Source organism: Triticum dicoccoides, chromosome 2B, assembly GCF_002162155.2.
Source record: "Triticum dicoccoides isolate Atlit2015 ecotype Zavitan chromosome 2B, WEW_v2.0, whole genome shotgun sequence".
NCBI classification, from domain to species: Eukaryota; Viridiplantae; Streptophyta; class Magnoliopsida; order Poales; family Poaceae; genus Triticum; species Triticum dicoccoides.
The window spans coordinates 512210929-512231688 of NC_041383.1; the positions used below are offsets into that span (position 1 = coordinate 512210929).

The window sequence follows — 20760 nt, forward strand, 5'->3', positions numbered from 1 at the left end:
GAGGGGATGCAGGCCAAAAAACCAGATGCACATAGTTTGGTTGTCTGCATGCCCCTAGTTGCATGAGACAACCATTTTTGACCCGGCGTTTGGTTGCCCGCATTGCATTAGGTGCACATATGACATGGTGTTTGGTTGAAACATGCATAAGATATTGTCACCACTTCTAACTAGTGGTGACCTTACCACACACAATCTGAACATAGTGCCAGCTAGTTAAACAAATGACAGTTCATCCTAACTACAATCAAATGACAGTTCACATTATTAAGAGCCATTGGCTAAATAGGGGATAATTCATCGGTGTTGCTGCTTCATCTTCCTCTCATCTTCCGCTTCTGCTTCTGCTGCTGCCGCTTCTTCTTCCTCTTCTTTTGTGCTTCTGCTGCTGCTTCTTCTTCTTCCTCTTCTTCAAATCCTGCACTGACCTCTGTTAAGCCACATTGTCTCTGCCCACTCCAACCTTTTGTTCTTCCAAGCGTCATTGTCAAATGCCTCCACACCATGACTAGAGCTGAAAACATTGTCAGGCTCGACCTCTTCCTCCTCAGGCACGTGTTCATCAAAGCCCCACTGGAGGATCCAGTTATGTAGAATGTAACAAGCAAGAACTAGCTTAACTTGAGTGGAGTATGGGTGGAATGGCTTCTGATCCAGGATCTTAAACCTATTCTTCAGAGCTCCAAATGCCCTCTCAACAGTTACTCTAAGGCTGAAGTGTCTGAGATTAATAGCTCCTGTGCAGTCCTAGGAAAGTTCCTACCAGAGAACTCGTTGAGATGGTACCTTGTTTTCCTGAAGGGTGGAAGAATACCCGGCCGACATGCATAGCCAGCATCTCCAAGGTAGAACTTGCCGCCGGGGATGTTGATCCCATCAGGTCGACTCATGCTGTCAGTGAGAATGTTTGCATCATGCGCTGACCCCTCCCAGCCAGCCAGCACATATGTGAACTTCAGATCAAAGTCAACAGCAGCAAGCACATTTTGGCTTGTGTAGTGCTTCCTCCCCCTGTATGCTGCAGACTATGACCTAGGAACTCCGGCAGTGACATGAGTACCATATATTGCCCCAATGCAATCCTGAAAATGGCATCACTAGCCTGTGTTAGTGCTGAACTTGAACAATACAAGCATATCAAGCCATGAAAAGTGTATATTGTCAATGCTCACCTTGAAGTATGGATACCATCTTGGGCTTCCGCGAATCTTGGGTGGAGTCTGGCCAGATGGTCTCCTGATCATCTCTCCTTTAAGCTCCCCAACAGCAAAAAGCACCTGCTTGAAGTACCTAGAGATGGTCTCCATTGATCTCCTGAACGTGTTGTGAATGACCCTGAACCTCTGATTATGGCCAACAACATGGAGGAACATGTCCACTTGCTCTTTGATAACCCACAAGTGTAGGGGATCGCAACAGCTTTCGAGGGTGAAGTACAACCCAAATTTATTGATTCGACACAAGGGGAGCCAAAGAATATTCTTGAGTATTAGCAGCTGAGTTGTCAATTCAACCACACCTAGATAACTTAGTATCTGCAACAAAGTATTTAGTAGCAAAGTAGTATGATAATAAAGCTAACAGTAGCAACAGTAAAGATAAATGTTTTGGGGGTTTTGTAGTAGTTGTAACAGTAGCAACGGAAAAGTAAATAAGCGAAGAACAATATATGAAAAGCTCGTAGGCAATGGATCAGTGATGGATAATTATGCCGGATGCGATTCCTCATGCAATAGGTATAACATAGGGTGATATAGAACTAGCTCCAATTCATCAATGTAATGTAGGCATGTATTCCGTAAATAGTCATACGTGCTTATGGAAAAGAACTTGCATGACATCTTTTGTCCTACCCTCCCGTTGCAGCGGGATCCTTACGAAAACTAAGGGATATTAAGGCCTCCTTTTAATAAAGAACCGGACCAAAGCATTAACACATGGTGAATACATGAACTCCTCAAACTATGGTCATCACCTAGAAGTATCCCGATTATTGTCACTTCGGGGTTGTCGGATCATAACACATAATAGGTGACTATAGACTTGCAAGATAGGATCAAGAACACACATATATTGATGAAAACATAATAGGTTCAGATATGAAATCATGGCACTCGGGCCCTAGTGACAAGCATTAAGCATAGCAAAGTCATAGCAACATCAATCTCAGAACATAGTGGATACTAGGGATCAAACCCTAACAAAACTAACTTGATTACATGGTAAATCTCATCCAACCCATCACCGTCCAGCAAGCCTACGATGGAATTACTCACGCACGGTGGTGAGCATCATGAAATTGGTGATGGAGGATGATTGATGATGACGACGGCGACGAATCCCCCTGTCCGGAGCCCCGGACGGACTCCAGATCAGCCCTCCTGAGAGAGATTAGGGCTTGGCAGCGGCTCCGTGTCATAAAACGCGATGAAACTTTCTCTCTGATTTTTTTCTCCCGGGACAGAATATAAGGAGTTGGAGTTGAGGTCGGAGGGGGTCCAGGGGGCCCACGAGATAGGAGGCCGCACCCTAGGGGGGGGGGCTGTCTCGTGGACAGACTGTGGGCCCCCTGGCATTAATTCTTTCGCCAAAAATTCTTATTAATTCCAAAAAGTGCCTCCATGGATTTCCAGGACATTCCGAGAACTTTTCTTTTCTACACATAAAAGAACATCATGGTAGTTTTGCTGAAAACAGTGTCAGTCTGGGTTAGTTTCATTCAAATCATGCAAATTAGAGTCCAAAACAAGGGCAAAAGTGTTTGGAAAAGTAGATACGTTGGAGACGTATCAACTCCCCCAAGCTTAAACCTTTGCTTGTCCTGAAGCAATTCAGTTGATAAACTGAAAGTGATAAAGAAAAACTTTTACAAACTCTGTTTGCTCTTGTTGTTGTAACATGAAAAGCCAGCATTCAAGTTTCAACAAATATTATGAACTAACCATACTCACAATAACACATAGGTCTCACAATTACTCACATCAATAGCATAATCAGCTAGCGAGCCATAATAATAAAACTCGGATGACAACACTTTCTCAAAATAATCATAACATGATATAACAAAATGGTATCTCGCTAGCCCTTTCTGAGACCGCAAAACATAAATGCAGAGCACCTTTAAAGATCAAGGACTAACTAAACATTGTAATTCATGGTAAAAGAGAACCAGTCAAGTCATACCCAATATAAACCAGTAATAATGAATGCAAATGACAGTGTGCTCTCCAGCGGGTGCTTTTAATAAGAAGGGTGATGACTCAACATAAAAAGTAAATAGATAGGCCCTTCACAGAGGGAAGTAGAGATTTGTAGAGGTGCTAGAGCTCGATTTTAAAATAGAGATTGAATAACATTTTGAGCGGCATACTTTTGCTGTCAACGCAACATCTATGAGATGGATGTGTCTTCCATACTAAATGCATTATAGGTAGTTCCCAAACAGAATGGTTAAGGTTTATACTCCCCCAACCACCAACAAGCATCAATCCATGGCTTGCTCGAAACAACGAGTGCCTCCAACATACAACAGCCCTGGGGGAGTTTTGTTTAATTATTTGATTTGCTTTGATCTTTTTGGATCATGGGACTGGGCATCCTGGTTACCGGCCCTTTCTCGTGAATGAGGAGCGGAGTCCACTCCTCTTGAGAATAACCCACCTAGCATGGAAGACATAGGCAGCCCTAGTTGTAACATGAGCTGCTCGAGCATACAAAACAGAATTTCATTTGAGGGTTTGGAGTTTGGCACATACAAATTTACTTGGAACGGCAGGTAGATACCGCATATAGGTAGGTATAGTGGACTCATATGGAACAACTTTGGGGTTTAAGGAGTTTGGATGCACAAGCAGTATTCCCGCTTAGTACAGGTGAAGGCTAGCAAAAGACTGGGAAGCGACCAACTGAGAGAGCGACAACAGTTGTAAGCAAATCATTAAAATTAATTCACACCGAGTACAAGCATGAGTAGGATATAATCCACCATGAACATAAATATCGCGAAGGCTATGTTGATTTGATTCAACTACATGCGTGAACATGTGACAAGTCGAGTCACTCAATTCATTCAAAGGAGGATATCATCCCATCATATCACATCATAATCATTCTAATAGCATGTTGGCACGCAAGGTAAACCATTATAACTCATAGCTAATCAAACATGGCACAAGTAACTATAATCTCTAAATGTCATTGCAAATATGTTTTCTTCATAATAGCTGACTCGGGAACGATGAACTCATCATATTTACAAAAAAAGAGAGGTCGAGTTCATACCAGCTTTTCTCATCCCAATAAGTCCATCATGTATCATCATTATTGCCTTTCACTCGCACGACCGAACGATGTGTATAATAATAAGAGTGTACGTGCATTGGACTAAGCTGGAATCTGCAAGCATTCAACTCAAGAGAGAAGACAAGTAATATGGGCTCTAAATTAAATAAAAAATCATGCATATAAGATCCACTAAGCATTTTCAATATGGTCTTATCGACCCCCAAAGGAAAGAAAAGAAAAGAAAACTATTTACGCAGGAAAGCTCCCAACAAGTAAAAGAAGAACGAGAAATCTTTTTGCGTTTTCATTTAAACTCCTACTACAGGCAAGGAAATTAAACTAACTAATTTTTTGGTTTTTCTTAAGGTTTATCAAACACAAAAAAAGAAAACTAGAAAAAGAAATTTAAACTAGCATGGATAATAAAATGAAAGAGTATGAGCACCGATGACTAGTGTGTGAACATGAATGTAAAGTCGATGAGAAATACGTACTCCCCCAAGCTTAGGCTTTTGGCCTAAGTTGGTTTAATACCAAGGACCGCCTGGCTAATATCCATAAGTGAAATTGGGGTAGTACTGAGATGCAGAGGCTACCGCCTCCTGAGCAGCAGCGTGTTGGCGAGCTGGCATAAGTGGAGGGGAGCCACCAGGGGCCCACGAGATAGGGGGGAGCACCCTACAGGGGGGGCACCCTCCTCTCTCGTGGCCTGGTGCTTGCCCCTCCTGCAGTGTTTCCAGTGCCTAAAATCCTCAAATATTCCAGAAAAAATCATACCAAATTTGCAGGGCATTTGGAGCACTTTTATTTTTGGACTATTTTTTAATGCACGGATAATTCAGAAAATAGACGGATAATACTAATTTTGCTTTATTTAATCTAAATAACAGAAACTAAAATGAGGGTACAAAAGGTTGTGCCTTCTAGTTTCATCCATCTCGTCATCATCAAAATGAACCCGCTAACAAGGTTGATCAAATCTTGTTAACAAACTCATTCCGAATAACACGGAACCGGAGAAATTTCGAATAACACTAAGTTACCTCAACGGGATATGAAAATCCCCAACAATAAGAATATCATTTTTTTCTTGACAGTAGGAAGAGGAAATTCAAAATCTCCAAAAATGATAGTTGGAACTTTTTCAATAGAATTGATGCTATGAACTTGAGATTGTTTCCTCGGAAAGTGTACCGTATGCTCATTGCCATTAACATGAAAAGTGACATTGCCTTTGTTGCAATCAATAACAGCCCCTGGAGTATTAAGAAAAGGTCTACCAAGGATAATAGACATACTATCGTCCTCGGGAATATCAAGAATAATAAAGTCCGTTAAGATAGTGACATTTGCAACCACAACAGGCACATCCTCACAAATACCGACATGTATAGCAGTTGATTTATAAGCCATTTGCAAAGATATTTCAGTAGGTGTCAACTTATTTAATTCAAGTCTACGATATAAAGAGAGAGGCATAACACTAACACCGGCTCCAAGATCACATAAAGCAGTTCTAACATAATTTCTTTTAATGGAGAATGGTATAGTTGGCACACCCGGATCTCCAAGTTTCTTTGGTATTCCACCCTTAAAAGTGTAATTAGCAAGCATGGTGGAAATTTCAGCTTCCGGTATCTTTCTTTTATTTGTAATGATATCCTTCATATACTTAGCATAAGGATTTACTTTAAGCATATCAGTTAAGCGCATACGTAAGAAACTAGGTCTAATCATTTCAGCAAAGCGCTCAAAATCCTCATCATCCTTTGACTTGGATGGTTTAGGAGGAAAGGGCATGGGTTTCTGAACCCATGGTTCTCTTTCTTTCCCGTGCTTCCTGGCAACAAAGTCTCTCTTATCATAACGTTGATTCTTTGATTGTGGGTTATCAAGATCAACAGCAGGTTCAATCTCTACATCATTGTTTTTGCTAGGTTGAGCATCAACATGAAAATTATCATTAACATTATCACTAGGTTCATGTTCATCACCTGATTGTGTTTCAGCATCAGAGATAGAGATATCATTGGGATTCTCACGTGTGTCTACAGCAGGTTCACTAGAAGCATGCAACGTTCTATCGTTTTTCTTTTTCTTCTTCTTAGAAGAACTAGGTGCCTCTAAATTATTTCTTTGAGAATTTGCTCGATTCTCTTAGGGTGGCCTTCAGGATACAAAGGTTCCTGAGTCTACCAGTTCTAGTAGCCACTCTAACGGCAAAGTCATTTTTATTATTCAATTCATCAAGCAAATCATTTTGAGCTTTGAGTACTTGCTCAGCTTGAGTAGCAACCATAGAAGCATATTTACTAACGCGGTGAAGTTCATCTTTAACTATAGCCAGATTATCACCTACGCGTCCTATCTCGAAAGCATTATTCTTTAACTCTCTACCGACATAAGCATTAAAACTTTCTTGTCTAGCCATAAAGTCATCAAATTCATCTAAACATGAGCTATGAAATTTAGTAGAGGGTATTTCAACTTTATCATATCTATAGAGAGAATTTACCTTTACTACCTGTGTCGGGTTATCAAGACAATGTGGTTCTTCAGGCGGTAAATTAAGACCATGTATTTCTCCAATAGGTGGTAAATTCTTAACATCTTCAGCTTTAATACCTTTTCTTTCATTGACTTCTTTGCCTCTTGCATATCTTCAGGACTGAGAAATAAAACACCTCTCTTCTTTGGAGTGGGTTTAGGAACAAACTTAGGAGTTAGCTCAATTGGTTCAGGAATTACTTCAGGAACTGGCTCAGGAAGAGTCCAATTATTTTCATTAGTCAACATATTATTCAATAATATTTCAGCTTCGTCGACTGTTCTTTCCCTGAAAACACAACCAGCACAACTATCCAAGTAGTCCTTGGAAGCATCGGTTAGTCCATTATAAAAGATATCAAGTATTTCATTTTTCTTAAGAGGATGATCAGGCAAAGCATTAAGTAACCGGAGAAGCCTCCCCCAAGCTTGTGGGAGACTCTCTTCTTTGATTTGCACAAAATTATATATTTCCCGCAAGGCAGCTTGTTTCTTATGAGCAGGGAAATATTTAGCAGAGAAGTAATAAATCATATCCTGGGGACTACGCACACAGCGAGGAGCAAGAGAATTATACCAAGTCTTAGCATCACCCTTTAATGAGAATGGAAATATCTTAAGGATATATAAATAGCGAGACTTCTCATCATGAGTAAACAGGGTGGCTATATCATTCAACTTGGTAAGATGTGCCACAACAGTTTCAGATTCAAGGCCATAAAAAGGATCAGATTCAACTAAAGTAATAATATCGGGATCAATAGAGAATTCATAATCCTTATCAGTAACACAGATAGGTGAAGTAGCAAAAGCAGGATCGGTTTTCATTCTAGCATTAAGAGACTGCTGCTTCCATTTAGCTAATAATTTCTTAAGATCATTTCTGTCATTGCAAGCAAGAATTTCCATAGCAGCTGCTTCATTCATAACATAACCCTTAGGAACAACAGGTAATACATAATCATTGGGGGAACGTTCATCATCACTATCATCAAAATAGGTTCTTCAATATTTTCATTCCCCCTAACTCTAGCAAGTTGTTCATCTAGAAATTCACCTAATGGCAAAGTAGTATCACACACAGAAGTAGTTTCACCATGCATAGCAGAAGTGGCATCATCAATAACATGCAACACATCAGAATTTATAGCAGCAGCAGGTTTAGGTGTCGCAAGCCTACTAATAACGGAAGGAGAATCTAGTGCAGAGCTAGATGGCAGCTCCTTACCTTCCCTCGTAGTTGAGGGCAAAATCTTGGTCTTAGCGTCTTTCAAGTTCTTCATAGTGATCAACAGATATAAATCCCAAGTGACTCAGAGAATAGAGCTATGCTCCCCGGCAACGGCGCCAGAAATTAGTCTTGATAACCCACAAGTGTAGGGGATCGCAACAGCTTTCGAGGGTGAAGTACAACCCAAATTTATTGATTCGGCACAAGGGGAGCCAAAGAATATTCTTGAGTATTAGCAGCTGAGTTGTCAATTCAACCACACCTGGATAACCTAGTATCTGCAGCAAAGTATTTAGTAGCAAAGTAGTATGATAATAAAGGTAAAGATAGCAATAGTAAATATAAATGTTTTTGGGTTTTTGTAGTACTTGTAATAGTAGCAACGGAAAAGTAAATAAGTGAAGAACAATATATGAAAAGCTCGTAGGCAATGGATCAGTGATGGATAACTATGCCGATGCGATTCCTCATGCAATAGTTATAATATAGGCTGATATAGAACTAACCCCAATTCATCAATGTAATGTAGGCATGTATTCCGTAAATAGTCATACGTGCTTATGGAAAAGAACTTGCATGACATCTTTTGTCCTACCCTCCCGTTGCAGCGGGGTCCTTACGGAAATTAAGGGATATTAAGGCCTCCTTTTAATAGAGAACCGGACCAAAGCATTAACACATGGTGAATACATGAACTCCTCAAACTATGGTCATCACCGAGAAGTATCCTGATTATTGTCACTTCGGGGTTGTCGGATCATAACACATAATAGGTGACTATAGACTTGCAAGATAGGATCAAGAACACACATATATTGATGAAAACATAATAGGTTCAGATCTGAAATCATGGCACTCAGGCCCTAGTGACAAGCATTAAGCATAGCAAAGTCATAGCAACATGAATCTCAGAACATAGTGGATACTAGGGATCAAATCCTAACAAAACTAACTTAATTACATGGTAAATCTCATCCAACCCATCACCGTCCAGCAAGCCTACGATGGAATTACTCACGCACGGCGGTGAACATCATGAAATTGGTGATGGAGGATGGTTGATGATGACGACGGCGACAAATCCCCCTCTCCGGAGCCCCGAACGGACTCCAAATCAACCCTCCCGAGAGAGATTAGGGCTTGGCGGCGGCTCCGTGTCGTAAAACGCGATGAAACTTTCTCTCTGATTTTTTTCTCCCCGAGACGGAATATATGGAGTTGGAGTTGAGGTCGGAGGAGGTCCAGGGGGCCCACGAGATAGGAGGCCGCGCCCTAGGGGGGCGCCCCCTGTCTCGTGGACAGGCTGTGGGCCCCCTGGCATTAATTCTTTCGCCAAAAATTCTTATTAATTCCAAAAAGTGCCTCCGTGGATTTCCAGGACATTCCGAGAACTTTTCTTTTCTCAGATAAAACAACTCATGGTAGTTCTGCTGAAAACAACGTCAGTCCGGGTTAGTTTCATTCAAATCATGCAAATTAGAGTCCAAAACAAGGGCAAAAGTGTTTGGAAAAGTAGATACGTTGGAGACGTATCACTCTTTGACACTGGTGTTGATGCTATCTTGTAACAGACCCCTACTCTTGAAGGTCTCGACAAGCTTGGCAAATTGTGCTCTTTTCATTCTAAGCATCCACAGAGCCTCGACGTCATTGCAGTTGTAGATCTAGTTCAGATTTTGGATCCTCTCATGTTCCCGGGGAAACAATGGACCATAGCGGATCAAAGGTCTCCCAGCACGACGAACAACTCTCTGGTGCATGAACATGACCCATGCCTGAATCACACTAATCAGTGCTGCTGCTTGGATTATCAGCCTCCCGTGCGTCCATAACCTAGTCGACATCGACGGTTCGTTGAGTGGGAAATCGATTCTACACCTAGCTTAACGGCCTAACCACTGAGCTAACAAAGGGGAGGAGGGGGTGCTGCTTACTGGCATCGGAGACGAGGACGGCGTAGGGGGAGCCATGGCACATACTAGGTCGACCAGACGGTGGCCAACAGCAAGGGAAGCACCAGATCCGCCGCAAACGTCGTCGCCTCTTCCACCGCCGCCTATAGCGCTGATCTGAAATCGCAGCCACCGCCGGTGGTGAGGCAGTAGCAAAGAAAGGGGGCAGTGGCTATGGGTGAGCGAGTGAAAAGGGGGTGAGGCTAATTTGGCGCCGGGACGGTGCGCCAGATTTCCATCTCGCGCCATCCCCCTCGCCCTCGCCTCGCTCCCGCCTGTGCGACCTCGCGCATCACTCAGCCTGGCTCGCGAGAAACTGCCAATCCGAGGGTTTCGAGCGAGCCAGGCTCTGGGCTGCTTTGAGAAGCGTGCGATGCATGCCCAACAGGAAAACCAGGCAACCAAACAGGCCTCTCCCTTCCCGCGCGGGCCTGGGTGGGCTCGATGCGGGCAACCAAACACGCCCTTAGATCCTTCATTGGATCGGACAACGATGGCATCTCGATGTCATTCTCCCCCTTGGGGGCGTCGGTTTTTGGAGCCACGGAATCTGTTGTTGGTTGCTTGATGTCTGGGTAGTAGAGGTTGTTGGGTAGTTGGAATGTTCGATGGTGGCGATGGAAGTAATCTGTGGCGGCGGCTGGTGCCTTGGTCATCCTGGTGCTGTCGGTTGACCTCTCTTGGGAGCTCGTGGCGGTGGTGAGGTCTGGGTGTTCGGTGCCCTTCGACGGCGCGTGGGGTTTCGTTGCTTTGCATAGTGCTCTGGCTCCCTCTAATTGTGATTGTGGCCATGGTGTGGCCTAGAGGAGGTGCATGAGCTGTCTCGGCGGAGCATTGCCCTTCGGCACGGTCTGTGGCTCTCTCTGTCGCGACGTGGCTAGGCAATGAGATGGCCTTCGATGGTAGCTGCGACTTCCTAGCTCTTCAAGGTGTCAGTGATCGCAGGGCAGCAGGTGACTTCTTCTCTACGTCTTCTCGGCACCGAGTCTCCTTTCAACTGATCCAACAAAGCTAGCTCCCGCTCTTCTCGGTTCGCCTAGTGTTGATGGTTGCTAAGTTTCTTGGTGTCAGTTGCTTGTTGTAGCTTGTTTCCTGGTTCTTTCTTGTTGTTCCTTATTTCCTCTTGTGTGTGTTGGGTGCTACACTTGTGTAACCATTGTGTTTGTATCTCAGTCCTAATTATGATAATGAGAATGGTTCAGGCCGGCGTAAGCCCGCCGTAGCTCCGGCCAAAAAACATGTCTTCGTATAGTGAATGTAAGTGATACAGACATTGAATATTTTTTTTGTGTGTTTGTATCTTCTTGATGCTTCACTTTAAACCAATTAAATTCACCTTTTGTCAAAAAAAATAATGAATATAAGTGCATGTACCATATTTCTAAAAGAACAGGATGAACAAGTGAGACCACTCAGATTGCTTTTGTGTTAACACGAGGAACTCACACAACTTGCCGTGCAGGGCTCATGTCTCATGAGAGGACTAGATACCTGGATGCTGGCGCCGGGAAGCGAGCATACCCACCCCGCTCGGTTTCAGTTGTACTCCCTCCGTCCGGAAATACTTGTCATCAAAATAGATAAAAAGGGATGTATCTAGAAGTACACCCCCTTTTATCCATTTTGATGACAAATATTTTCGGACGGACACATCCCCTTTTATCTATTTTGATGACAAATATTTCCGGATGGAGGGAGTACAACTGAGCCTAGGCATGCTTGGTATTGATGTGCATAGTAAATGAAGGAATTCATACTGGACAATAATAGACATGCATATTAACGATCGCTCTTGGTCTGAAAAGACTGTAAATTTGCATGTCACAATCTCTGAATCTGAATGGATACCGTAAATCTAGAAATGGTTTTCTTGCGGTGCTGATACACGCGTACGGAAAATAAATGTGATCAACATGTTTACTTGGCTTCGCTCTGTGTATTTTTGTAGCACTGATTTGTTGTTTTCAAGTGATTGACGTACTACATGAATTAGCTATACACAAATTAGTGACAGTACGTCATCACTAGATAAATAATCATCATTTCCTGGACTCCCAGGTGAACTGTAGTCAAGAATACCATCGCCTACCAGAAATTGGTCAGTCTTCGGATGCTGACAACTCACTTACTCAATCCAGAGAAAAGGGAGAAAATCATTACAAGCTATGTTAATACTGTTGCCTCTCCATCGTTGTTTGACTATACAAACAATGATAAGATGTCATGGTTGTATATTTCGTAATTTAAGTAGTGTTTTCATTCACTATCAGCCAACCTCTGAACCCTACCTAGCCCTTCTCCTTGATACACTGGTCTTAGAAATCTCATGTGTTTATGAACAAGAGCAAACAATCCATCTACTAAGTTTCATGAAGGGAGAACCATTCACCAGAAGTCGCCACAGGAACAAGATCCAGCTCTGAAATGGTGGAATCTGTTGGCGTCACGGACCACGATTTCCCTCTCGAACAGCTTCGACGCTAGCTTGGTGAACTCATGGCAGTCGCCACAAACTCTGAGGTTCTTGGTTATCCTTAGAGGCGTACCTGGGTGTGTGCTGATCAAACCGAATGCGATCGCGAGCCTCTCGCTGTGCCTGTGCAGAACATCCACCTTCTCTTCTTCACTAACGTCATGCAGAACAAACCTTGTATCCTCAATGTACCCACCTTCTTTTCTCAGTTTTTCTGTTATTTCGGCGAGTTTGAGGTGGATTCTCTCTGCGTCTCTGTGCGTATGATCCCTTGCGGTGAAGGTGTGGACGTTGTTTCCAATCTCAATCCAGCTGCAGGCCGGGTCTTTCCTCAACCCACGTTCTGAAATCTTGGCTCTGACCTCCTTGGCATTGCTCCACTTGCCCATCTCAGCGAAAATGTTTGATACAAGGACATAATTACCTGGGTTATCTGGTTCCAACTCAAGAAGCTTATCGGCTGCAACCATAGCGAGCTCGTGGGTCTTGTGTATACGGCATGCCCCAAGGAGTGCGCACCACACCACCGATTTTGGTTCCAAAGGCATAGACTTGATGAACTCGTACGCATCCTCGGTCTTGCCTGAGCGGCCAAGAAGATCAACCACACAAGCATAGTGTTCCTGCCATGGTTCTAACCTGTACATGGTCTCCATCATATCTAGATAACATTTTCCCTCATCGACAAGCTTTGAATGACTACAGGCATATAGAAGAGCGAGAAATGAAACATGATCAGGAGCAACACCAGTTTCTACCATTCTCTTGAAAAGATCTATAGCTTGCTTGCCATAACCATGCATCCCAGCTGCATTAATCATCGCTGTCCAGAGAACTACGTCTTTACATTTCGCTCCATTAAATACTTTGAGAGCATTGCTCATGCTTCCGCAACCAGAATACATGTCTACCAGGGAACTAACCGTGGCACCTTCCATAAGAAAATTCCTTCTGATGAGAAAGCCATGAACTTCCTTCCCTTTTGCCAAGGATGACAAATCAGCTACAGCCCCGAGAATACTTACTAGTGCTACAGAATCAGGTTGAATATCTGTATTTTGCATCTCTGCAAACAAGGCAACAGCTTCATTTAACAGCCCGCTGTTTGCGTAACAGTTTATCATACTGGTCCATGTGACAATATCTTTTTCCTCTACTGTTTCAAACATTCTAAGTGAATGGTAAACCTCTCCACACTGCCCATATATATCTAGGATTCTGTTCTTCAGTACTAAATCAAGCAAATCATTTCTAATAGCAAACGAATGCAGTTGCTTTGCCAGCAAACTTGTTTTCAAACCACTGCATGCTTCTATAATACTTCCGGTCATCATGGGATCTACCTTAATGCCCTCTTTCCGCGCTTCTCTAAACTTTTCCAGTGCCTCAAAATGCTGGGAACTCCGAGCATAACAAGTAATAATTGTAGTCCATGATATGTGGTCTTTAATCCTCATCCTTTCAAATACATGGGTAGAGTACTCTGTGTACTGACACTTCATGTACATGTCCATCAATGTATTTCCAACCTGCGTATCTGTATCCAGCAACTTCTTTATAGCATATGCATGAACCTCTCTGCCATTGATTAACCAGCCTAAGTGGCCCACTGCAGAACACAAGCTCACAATACAAGCATTGTCAGGCTGAAAACCACCTTGAAACATTTCAGCAATAAATTTGATGGCCTCGGCATACAAACTGTTTTGGACATAACAGGACAGCATCGAGTTCCATGAAATGTAGTCTTTCTCATTAATCTCACGGAATACTCTAAGAGCGCTGTACACATGGCCACATTTTGTGTACATAACAAGCAAAGCATTGTGCTGGATATTAACCTCACTGCCACACTTCAAAATTGCAGCATGTACCTCCCTGCCAAGATTCAGCTGGGCTAACTCTGTACAGATCTGTAGCACCCCGACGGTTGTGTAAGAATTCATACTTAAACTAGCCCTCTGCATCCCTCGAAACAAGTCCAAAGCTTTCAAGAACATCCCGTTCTGCAGACAACCTGATATCACCGAATTCCACGACGCGGCATCCCTCCCGCCTTGCAGACGCTCAAACACCTGCAACGCAGAATCTAGAATGCCACACTTGGCATACATCGCAATGAGCGCATTGGCCACAAGGGTGCTGCTATCAAGCCTGTGCTTAACCGCCAGCCCGTGCACCTCCCGCCCGCAACGACCATGCCCCTCCATCCCACACGCCTTGAGCACCGAAGCGAGCGTGCACCCATCAGGCGCCACCCCCGTTGCCGCAGACCACCGCATCCCCCTGTACACACCCAAGGCTTCACTAGCGCTCCCCGACAACAGGTACGCCCCGATAAGGGCGTTCCAGGAGAAGACTGTCCGGGCAGACATTCCGTCGAACAGGCGGCGTGCGTCCTCGACGCGCCCGCACTTGCCATACATGAAGAGCAGCTTGGTCGCGAGGAACCCGTCGTCGCCATCCAAAGAACCGGTGGCCACGGCATGCGCATGGACCTGGGCGCCCTGCGCGGCCGCCTTCTTGGCCGCGACGAGGTCAAGGACCAAGCCGTAGTGGTACTGGGAAGGGGGGCGGCCCGGCGCTCCGGCGGTGAGCAGTCGAAGGGCTTGCCGCAGGTTGCCTTCCTTGCATAGCTGCTTCAAGGAGGTGTGGTCTGGAGACGAGGTGGCGGGTAGAGTGGGTGAGAACTTTTTGTAGGGGATTTGGCTTGGTGGGAGGGAGAGCACGGTCGTGGCCATGGCAGCCGTGGGCTTGGAGGCTCTTCCGAGCCGAACGCTCATGTCAGTGTCATCACGAAAGAGTGGTGTGGATTACAATTTCGATTAAATCTTCAAAAGGGGGGATAAAAGTGCGGGTGCTAGAATTTTCTAGATGCTTTTGTACTAAATTTTTCATAGCAAAAATGTGCTTTTAGATGTAGACGATGAAGTAAAAAGCACAGAACCATCGTATTTGTGGCGTAATTAGCAGAAACCATCACTTTAGAAATCGGTGCACTTCTCACCGCATCGAAAAATTTACACCGGCAAAGATACGCTGTCAGTAAACGTTAAGCGCTTTGCTGAGGGCACTAACTGTTCGGACCCACCCGTCGGGTTGTGTTGGAAAAAAACAGCCACATGGGCATATTGACTAGATCTTCTTCACCCTCCTCCTTTCTTTATAGCCTTTTATCTAATATATGTTATGTGCAGTCTCGGCGTGAACGTGTGCATGGCGCCGCACCACCGGCCCTGCTGCTCCTTTCTCCCCCATCACGTCATGCTTTTTGGAAAACGATGCGGCGCTGCCGAGGCATGGACGTGTGCATGGCGTCGCCTGATGAAGCTATATACCTAGGGTAGGGTCATGGACCTGTCTAAATTACCCTACCCTAGGACATCTCTAGAAAAAACTACCTGTCAGTCGACCCAAAGGTGATCCACTCGACAGACTCTGGGACACTCGACCGCGGAGCTAACCACTCGACCATGGAGCTAACCACTCGACGGCCAGGAGATCTAAAGTCACTCTGCACGCAACGGTCTGTCATTAAGTAGCCTTTATGGTCTTCATAGCACCTTATGTGGGCGTTACCAGTAACCCCCGGTCTTAATGTACTTTAAACCCTGCATAACTGAGGGCTGGAGGGGTCTGGCGAACTCTATATAAGCCACCCCCTCCTCAGTGTAAAGGGTTCGCACCCCTGTAACTCACACGCATATAATCCAGTCGACCGCCTCCGGGCTCCGAGACGTAGGGCTGTTACTTCCTCCGAGAAGGGCCTAAACTCGTAAAACTCTTGCGTGTACAACTACTCCATTGCTAGGATCTTGCCTCTCCCTTAGTACCCCCCTACACTACTGTCAGACTTAGAACCAAGACAGTTGGCGCCCACCGTGGGGCAGGTGTCTTAGCGACTTATTGGAGAAGTTGCAAACTTTTTCCGATCTCCTTCATCATGATTTCAGGCGGAGTTTTGGTTGAGGGCCGCGAGATCCGTCTCGGCGCGCTCACGTTCGTCGCCGACGACTCTGCCTGGCTTCAGGAGGCTCCGCTCGACGTCGACGCGCTCCCAGTCCGCGGAGCGACGCACTTTCGCGCGTGCGTTCGCGGCGTCCTCCTGCGGCAACCGTCGACCCAGTATTGACCGGTTTTTGTGTCATTCTTCCTCCCAGCTTCCCGCCGGCGCAAACGCTCCGGTCGGTCGAGGCTTCAGCGGTGGATGAGGCACGCGGTGGCTCGCCAGTCGACCACCTCCCAAGTCGCGGCAATCGAGCTCGACGAATCTCTCTACGGCCTGTTCGACCTATCGACTGGCTCCGCAGAGACTGCATCCGAGTGCGACAGCAGTGATCCAGCGGCGGAGGTCCTGATGGTCAATGGACCACATGGTCCCCCCGGCTTTCCCGGTGCCGAGGGAGGTAACGGCGGAGGCAATCCGTCGCACGCCCATGAGGAATACCTCCCCGAGCCCCTCAATTCGCTGCAGAGGGAAGAACTTCGCCGCCGGAACATGGATGCACTTCACACTCCTATCGTTGGAGAAATCCCTGAGGCTCGCGCCTTAGAGGATGCGCGCTTGGCCAACCTGGCTGAGCGCACTCGACTGGAGAACCTTCAGGGAGCACTCGACGAGCGTGCACGGCAACGGGTCCCAAACTCCAGTCGACGTCAGCTCTTTCCACCTCCGACTCAGGTATATCGAACTCCGATTCAGAATTTAGCAGCTGCAGCCCGTATAGCAGAATCAATTCAGCCTTCCCAGTCAGAGGCTGGCAGAGGCTTGATGCAGATCAGAGATTTGCTCCGGGCAGCAGGAGATCAAAATTCAGCTGTATCACAGTCGCGGAACAGGATTCACAGCAAATCCGTGGCTGCGAATACGGTCCAGTCGGCTCATAGCCCCAGATCGCCCCCGAGGCGTGAAGGGCATGGAGACCGGCACGATCAATACAGGAACCGTGAGCAGTATGATCACCGATTCGATCGCGATGATCGACGTCGAGTGCCCACCCCTCCCCCAAGGGGTGGATCCTACGCGCCTCAACAGCAGGATGATAGACAACAACACAGTGGCGGGCGAAGAATTCTAGTCGACCCCAGGGAACCAGGCTTTGATGCGAGATCCATCATCGTTCAAGGTCTGGTCGACCGGAACAGAGCTCACAGAGAGGGTCACGACAGAGATGTACCCACCAGCAGCCGGGTGCATGTCTCCGGACCAGAGTGTTTCAGCAGAGCCATCAGGGCCGCGGTGATTCCCCCCAACTTCAGGTTGGCGACTGGAGTCAGTAAATTCAATGGTGAGTCTAAGCCTGATACTTGTCTTGAAGACTATCGAGGGGCTGTCCAGATCGGCGACGGAAATGATGAGGTGGCCATGAAGCATCTGCCTCTTATGTTGGAGGGATTGGCCAGAGCATGGTTGAATCAGTTGACACCCAGCAACATTTACACGTGGGAAGATCTTTCCCGAGTGTTTGTCAGAACGTTCAAAGGAACATGCAAGCGACCAGCAGGACTGACAAAGCTGTAATCTTGTGTGCAGAAGTCGAATGAGACTTTGAGAGATTACATCCAGAGATGGATCACATTGCATCACACAGTAGAGAATGTATCTGATCACCAGGCAGTCCGCGCCTTCAAGGAAGGCGTTAAGTACAGAGAGCTAAGCCTGAAATTTGGTCGAACCGGAGACATGTCTCTGAGTCGAATAATGGAGATAGCCACCAAATATGCCAATGGTGAGGAAGAGGATCGGCTCCGGAGCGGCAAGCACAAGTCAGTCGCCCAGGAAACCGGAGGAGGGAACTCCAGCCGGAAGCAAAAGCGGAAAGCCGAGCTAGCTGCTCCTGGAGAAGCCTTGGCCATGACTCAAGGAAAGTTCAAAGGAAATCCCAAAGGGCCTTGGAACCCCAAGAAAGTGAAGGATAAATAGGGAAATGACGTGATGGATTTACCGTGTCACATCCACACGAAGAAAGATGAAGAGGGTAATTTCATTTACCTGAAGCATACCACTCGACAATGTCGACTCCTGATACAGCAGTTCCAGGGGAAACAATCCAAGGATAAGGAAAAAGAGTCGGACAAAGTTGAGGACAAGGGGGATAGTGACGAAGAATATCCTCAGGTCAATTCCACTTTGGTGATTTTTGCTGACATTGAGAGCAAAAGTCGACTGAAAGTTATAAACCGAGAGGTGAATATGGTCGCTCCGGCGACACCCAATTATCTGAAGTGGTCTCAGACGGCCATCACATTCGACCAGTCTGATCACCCAACGCACATAGCCACCCCTGGGAGGCAAGCTCTGGTGGTCGACCCAGTCGTCGAAGGCACTCGACTGACTAAAGTGTTGATGGATGGCGGCAGTAGTTTGAATATACTATACGCTGAGACGCTAAAAGGGATGGGCATCCCGATGTCCAGACTCAGCACAAGCAACATGAGTTTCTATGGAGTCATTCCTGGCAAGAAGGCCGCGTCACTCGGCCAGATTGCTCTCGATGTGGTTTTTGGTGATTCCAAAAACTTCCGCAAAGAAAAGTTGACATTTGAGGTTGTGGATTTCCAAAGTGCCTATCACGCCATTTTGGGCAGGCTAGCTTATGCACGTTTTATGGCTCGACCATGTTACGTGTACCTCAAATTGAAGATGCCTGGCCCTAAAGGCGTGATCACTGTTACTGGTAATCGCAAGAAGGCGGAAGAGTGCTTTCAGAAAGGCTCAAAGATCGCCGACGCTCAGATGGTGGCAGAAGAGTGGCAGGAACACCAGAGAAATGCAGACCCGAGTGATTTGTTGCGAGCCAAGAAGCCCGCTACGGAATCAGCGTTTCAGTCGTCCGGTGAGACAAAACCAGTTCACATCCACCCGACCGACCCCAACGCTGCTCCGACCAATATCTCCACAACACTCGACCCCAAATAGGAAGAACCTCTCATCCAGTTCCTCCGTGAGAACTGGGACATCTTTGCATGGAAACCTTCTGACATGCCGGGTGTACCCAGGGGGCTAGCTAAGCACCGTCTGCGAGTCGACTCAAAGGCAAAACCTGTCAAGGAACATCTGCGATGGTCCGCCGTCCAGAAAAGAAAGGCTATTAGCGAAGAGGTGGCTCGGCTCTTAGCAGCAGAGTTTATCCGAGAGATTTACCACTTCGAGTGGCTCGCCAATGTTGTCATGGTCCCCAAGAAGGACAAGTCACTTCGCATGTGCATTGACTTTAAACATATCAATCGGGCCTGCCCAAAATATCATTTTCCTCTTCCCCGCATCGACCAAATAGTCGACTCGACTGCGGGATGTGAACGACTGTCTTTCTTTGACGCTTATTCCAGATACCATCAGATCCGTCTGTATGGACCCGATGAAATCAAAACATCTTTCATCACCCCATTCGGGTGCTTCTGTTATGTCACCATGCCATTCGGCCTCAAGAATGCCGGAGCCACGTTCATGGGGATGATTCAGAAGTGTTTGCTCACTCAAATCAGTCGGAATGTGGAAGCATACATGGTTGACATTGTGGTCAAGTCACGGAAAGGTTCCGGCCTGCTGACTGACCTCGCTGAAACATTTGCCAACCTCAGGAGGTATGATATCAAGCTTAATCCATCCAAGTGCACATTCGGTGTTCCTGGCGGAAAGTTACTCGGTTTTCTCGTTTCCCAATGAGGAATCGACGCAAACCCAGAGAAAGTGGGCACTATACTCCGAATGAAACGACCTGTGCGGGTACACGATGTTCAGAAGCTTACTGGTTGCTTGGCCGCTTTAAGTCGATTCATCGCTCGTCTCGGTGAGAAGGCATTGCCTCTTTACCGACTGATGAAGAAGTCAGACAAGTTCGAGTGGACTCCTGAAGCTGATGCAGCGTTTGCAGAGTTAAAAACCATGCTTTCCACCTAGCTGGTGCTTGCTGCCCCGATCAACAAAGAGCCTTTGCTGCTTTACATTGCAGCCACAGGACAAGTCGTCAGTACAGTACTTACGGTCGAGCGGGAAGAAGAAGGGAAAGCCTTCAAAGTTCAGCGCCCAGTATATTATATTTCTGAAGTCCTGACCCCATCAAAGCAAAGATACCCTCATTATCAAAAGCTTGTATATGGGATTTATATGACCACGAAGAAAGTTGCTCACTATTTCTCTAACCATACCATCACAGTCGTCAATGATGCCCCATTATCAGAGATTTTGCACAACAGGGATGCAACTGGTTGAGTGGCAAAATGGGCGATTGAACTCCTTCCCTTGGATATCAGATTTGAGGCAAAGAAAGATA

General features: G+C 45.9%; 1 protein-coding gene and 1 pseudogene across 1 annotated transcript; both read right to left on the minus strand.

Moving 5' to 3' along the window:
* Nucleotides 1-411: 411 nt before the first annotated feature.
* On the minus strand, nucleotides 412-9906 carry LOC119360971 (annotated as a pseudogene).
* A 2135-nt stretch (nucleotides 9907-12041) lies between these two features.
* On the minus strand, nucleotides 12042-15269 carry LOC119364560 (pentatricopeptide repeat-containing protein At3g63370, chloroplastic-like). Its single transcript, XM_037630044.1, has one exon. The coding sequence runs from the start codon at nucleotides 15226-15228 to the stop codon at nucleotides 12400-12402; it is 2829 nt and encodes a 942-aa protein (XP_037485941.1). The 5' UTR covers nucleotides 15229-15269; the 3' UTR covers nucleotides 12042-12399.
* Nucleotides 15270-20760: the final 5491 nt, after the last annotated feature.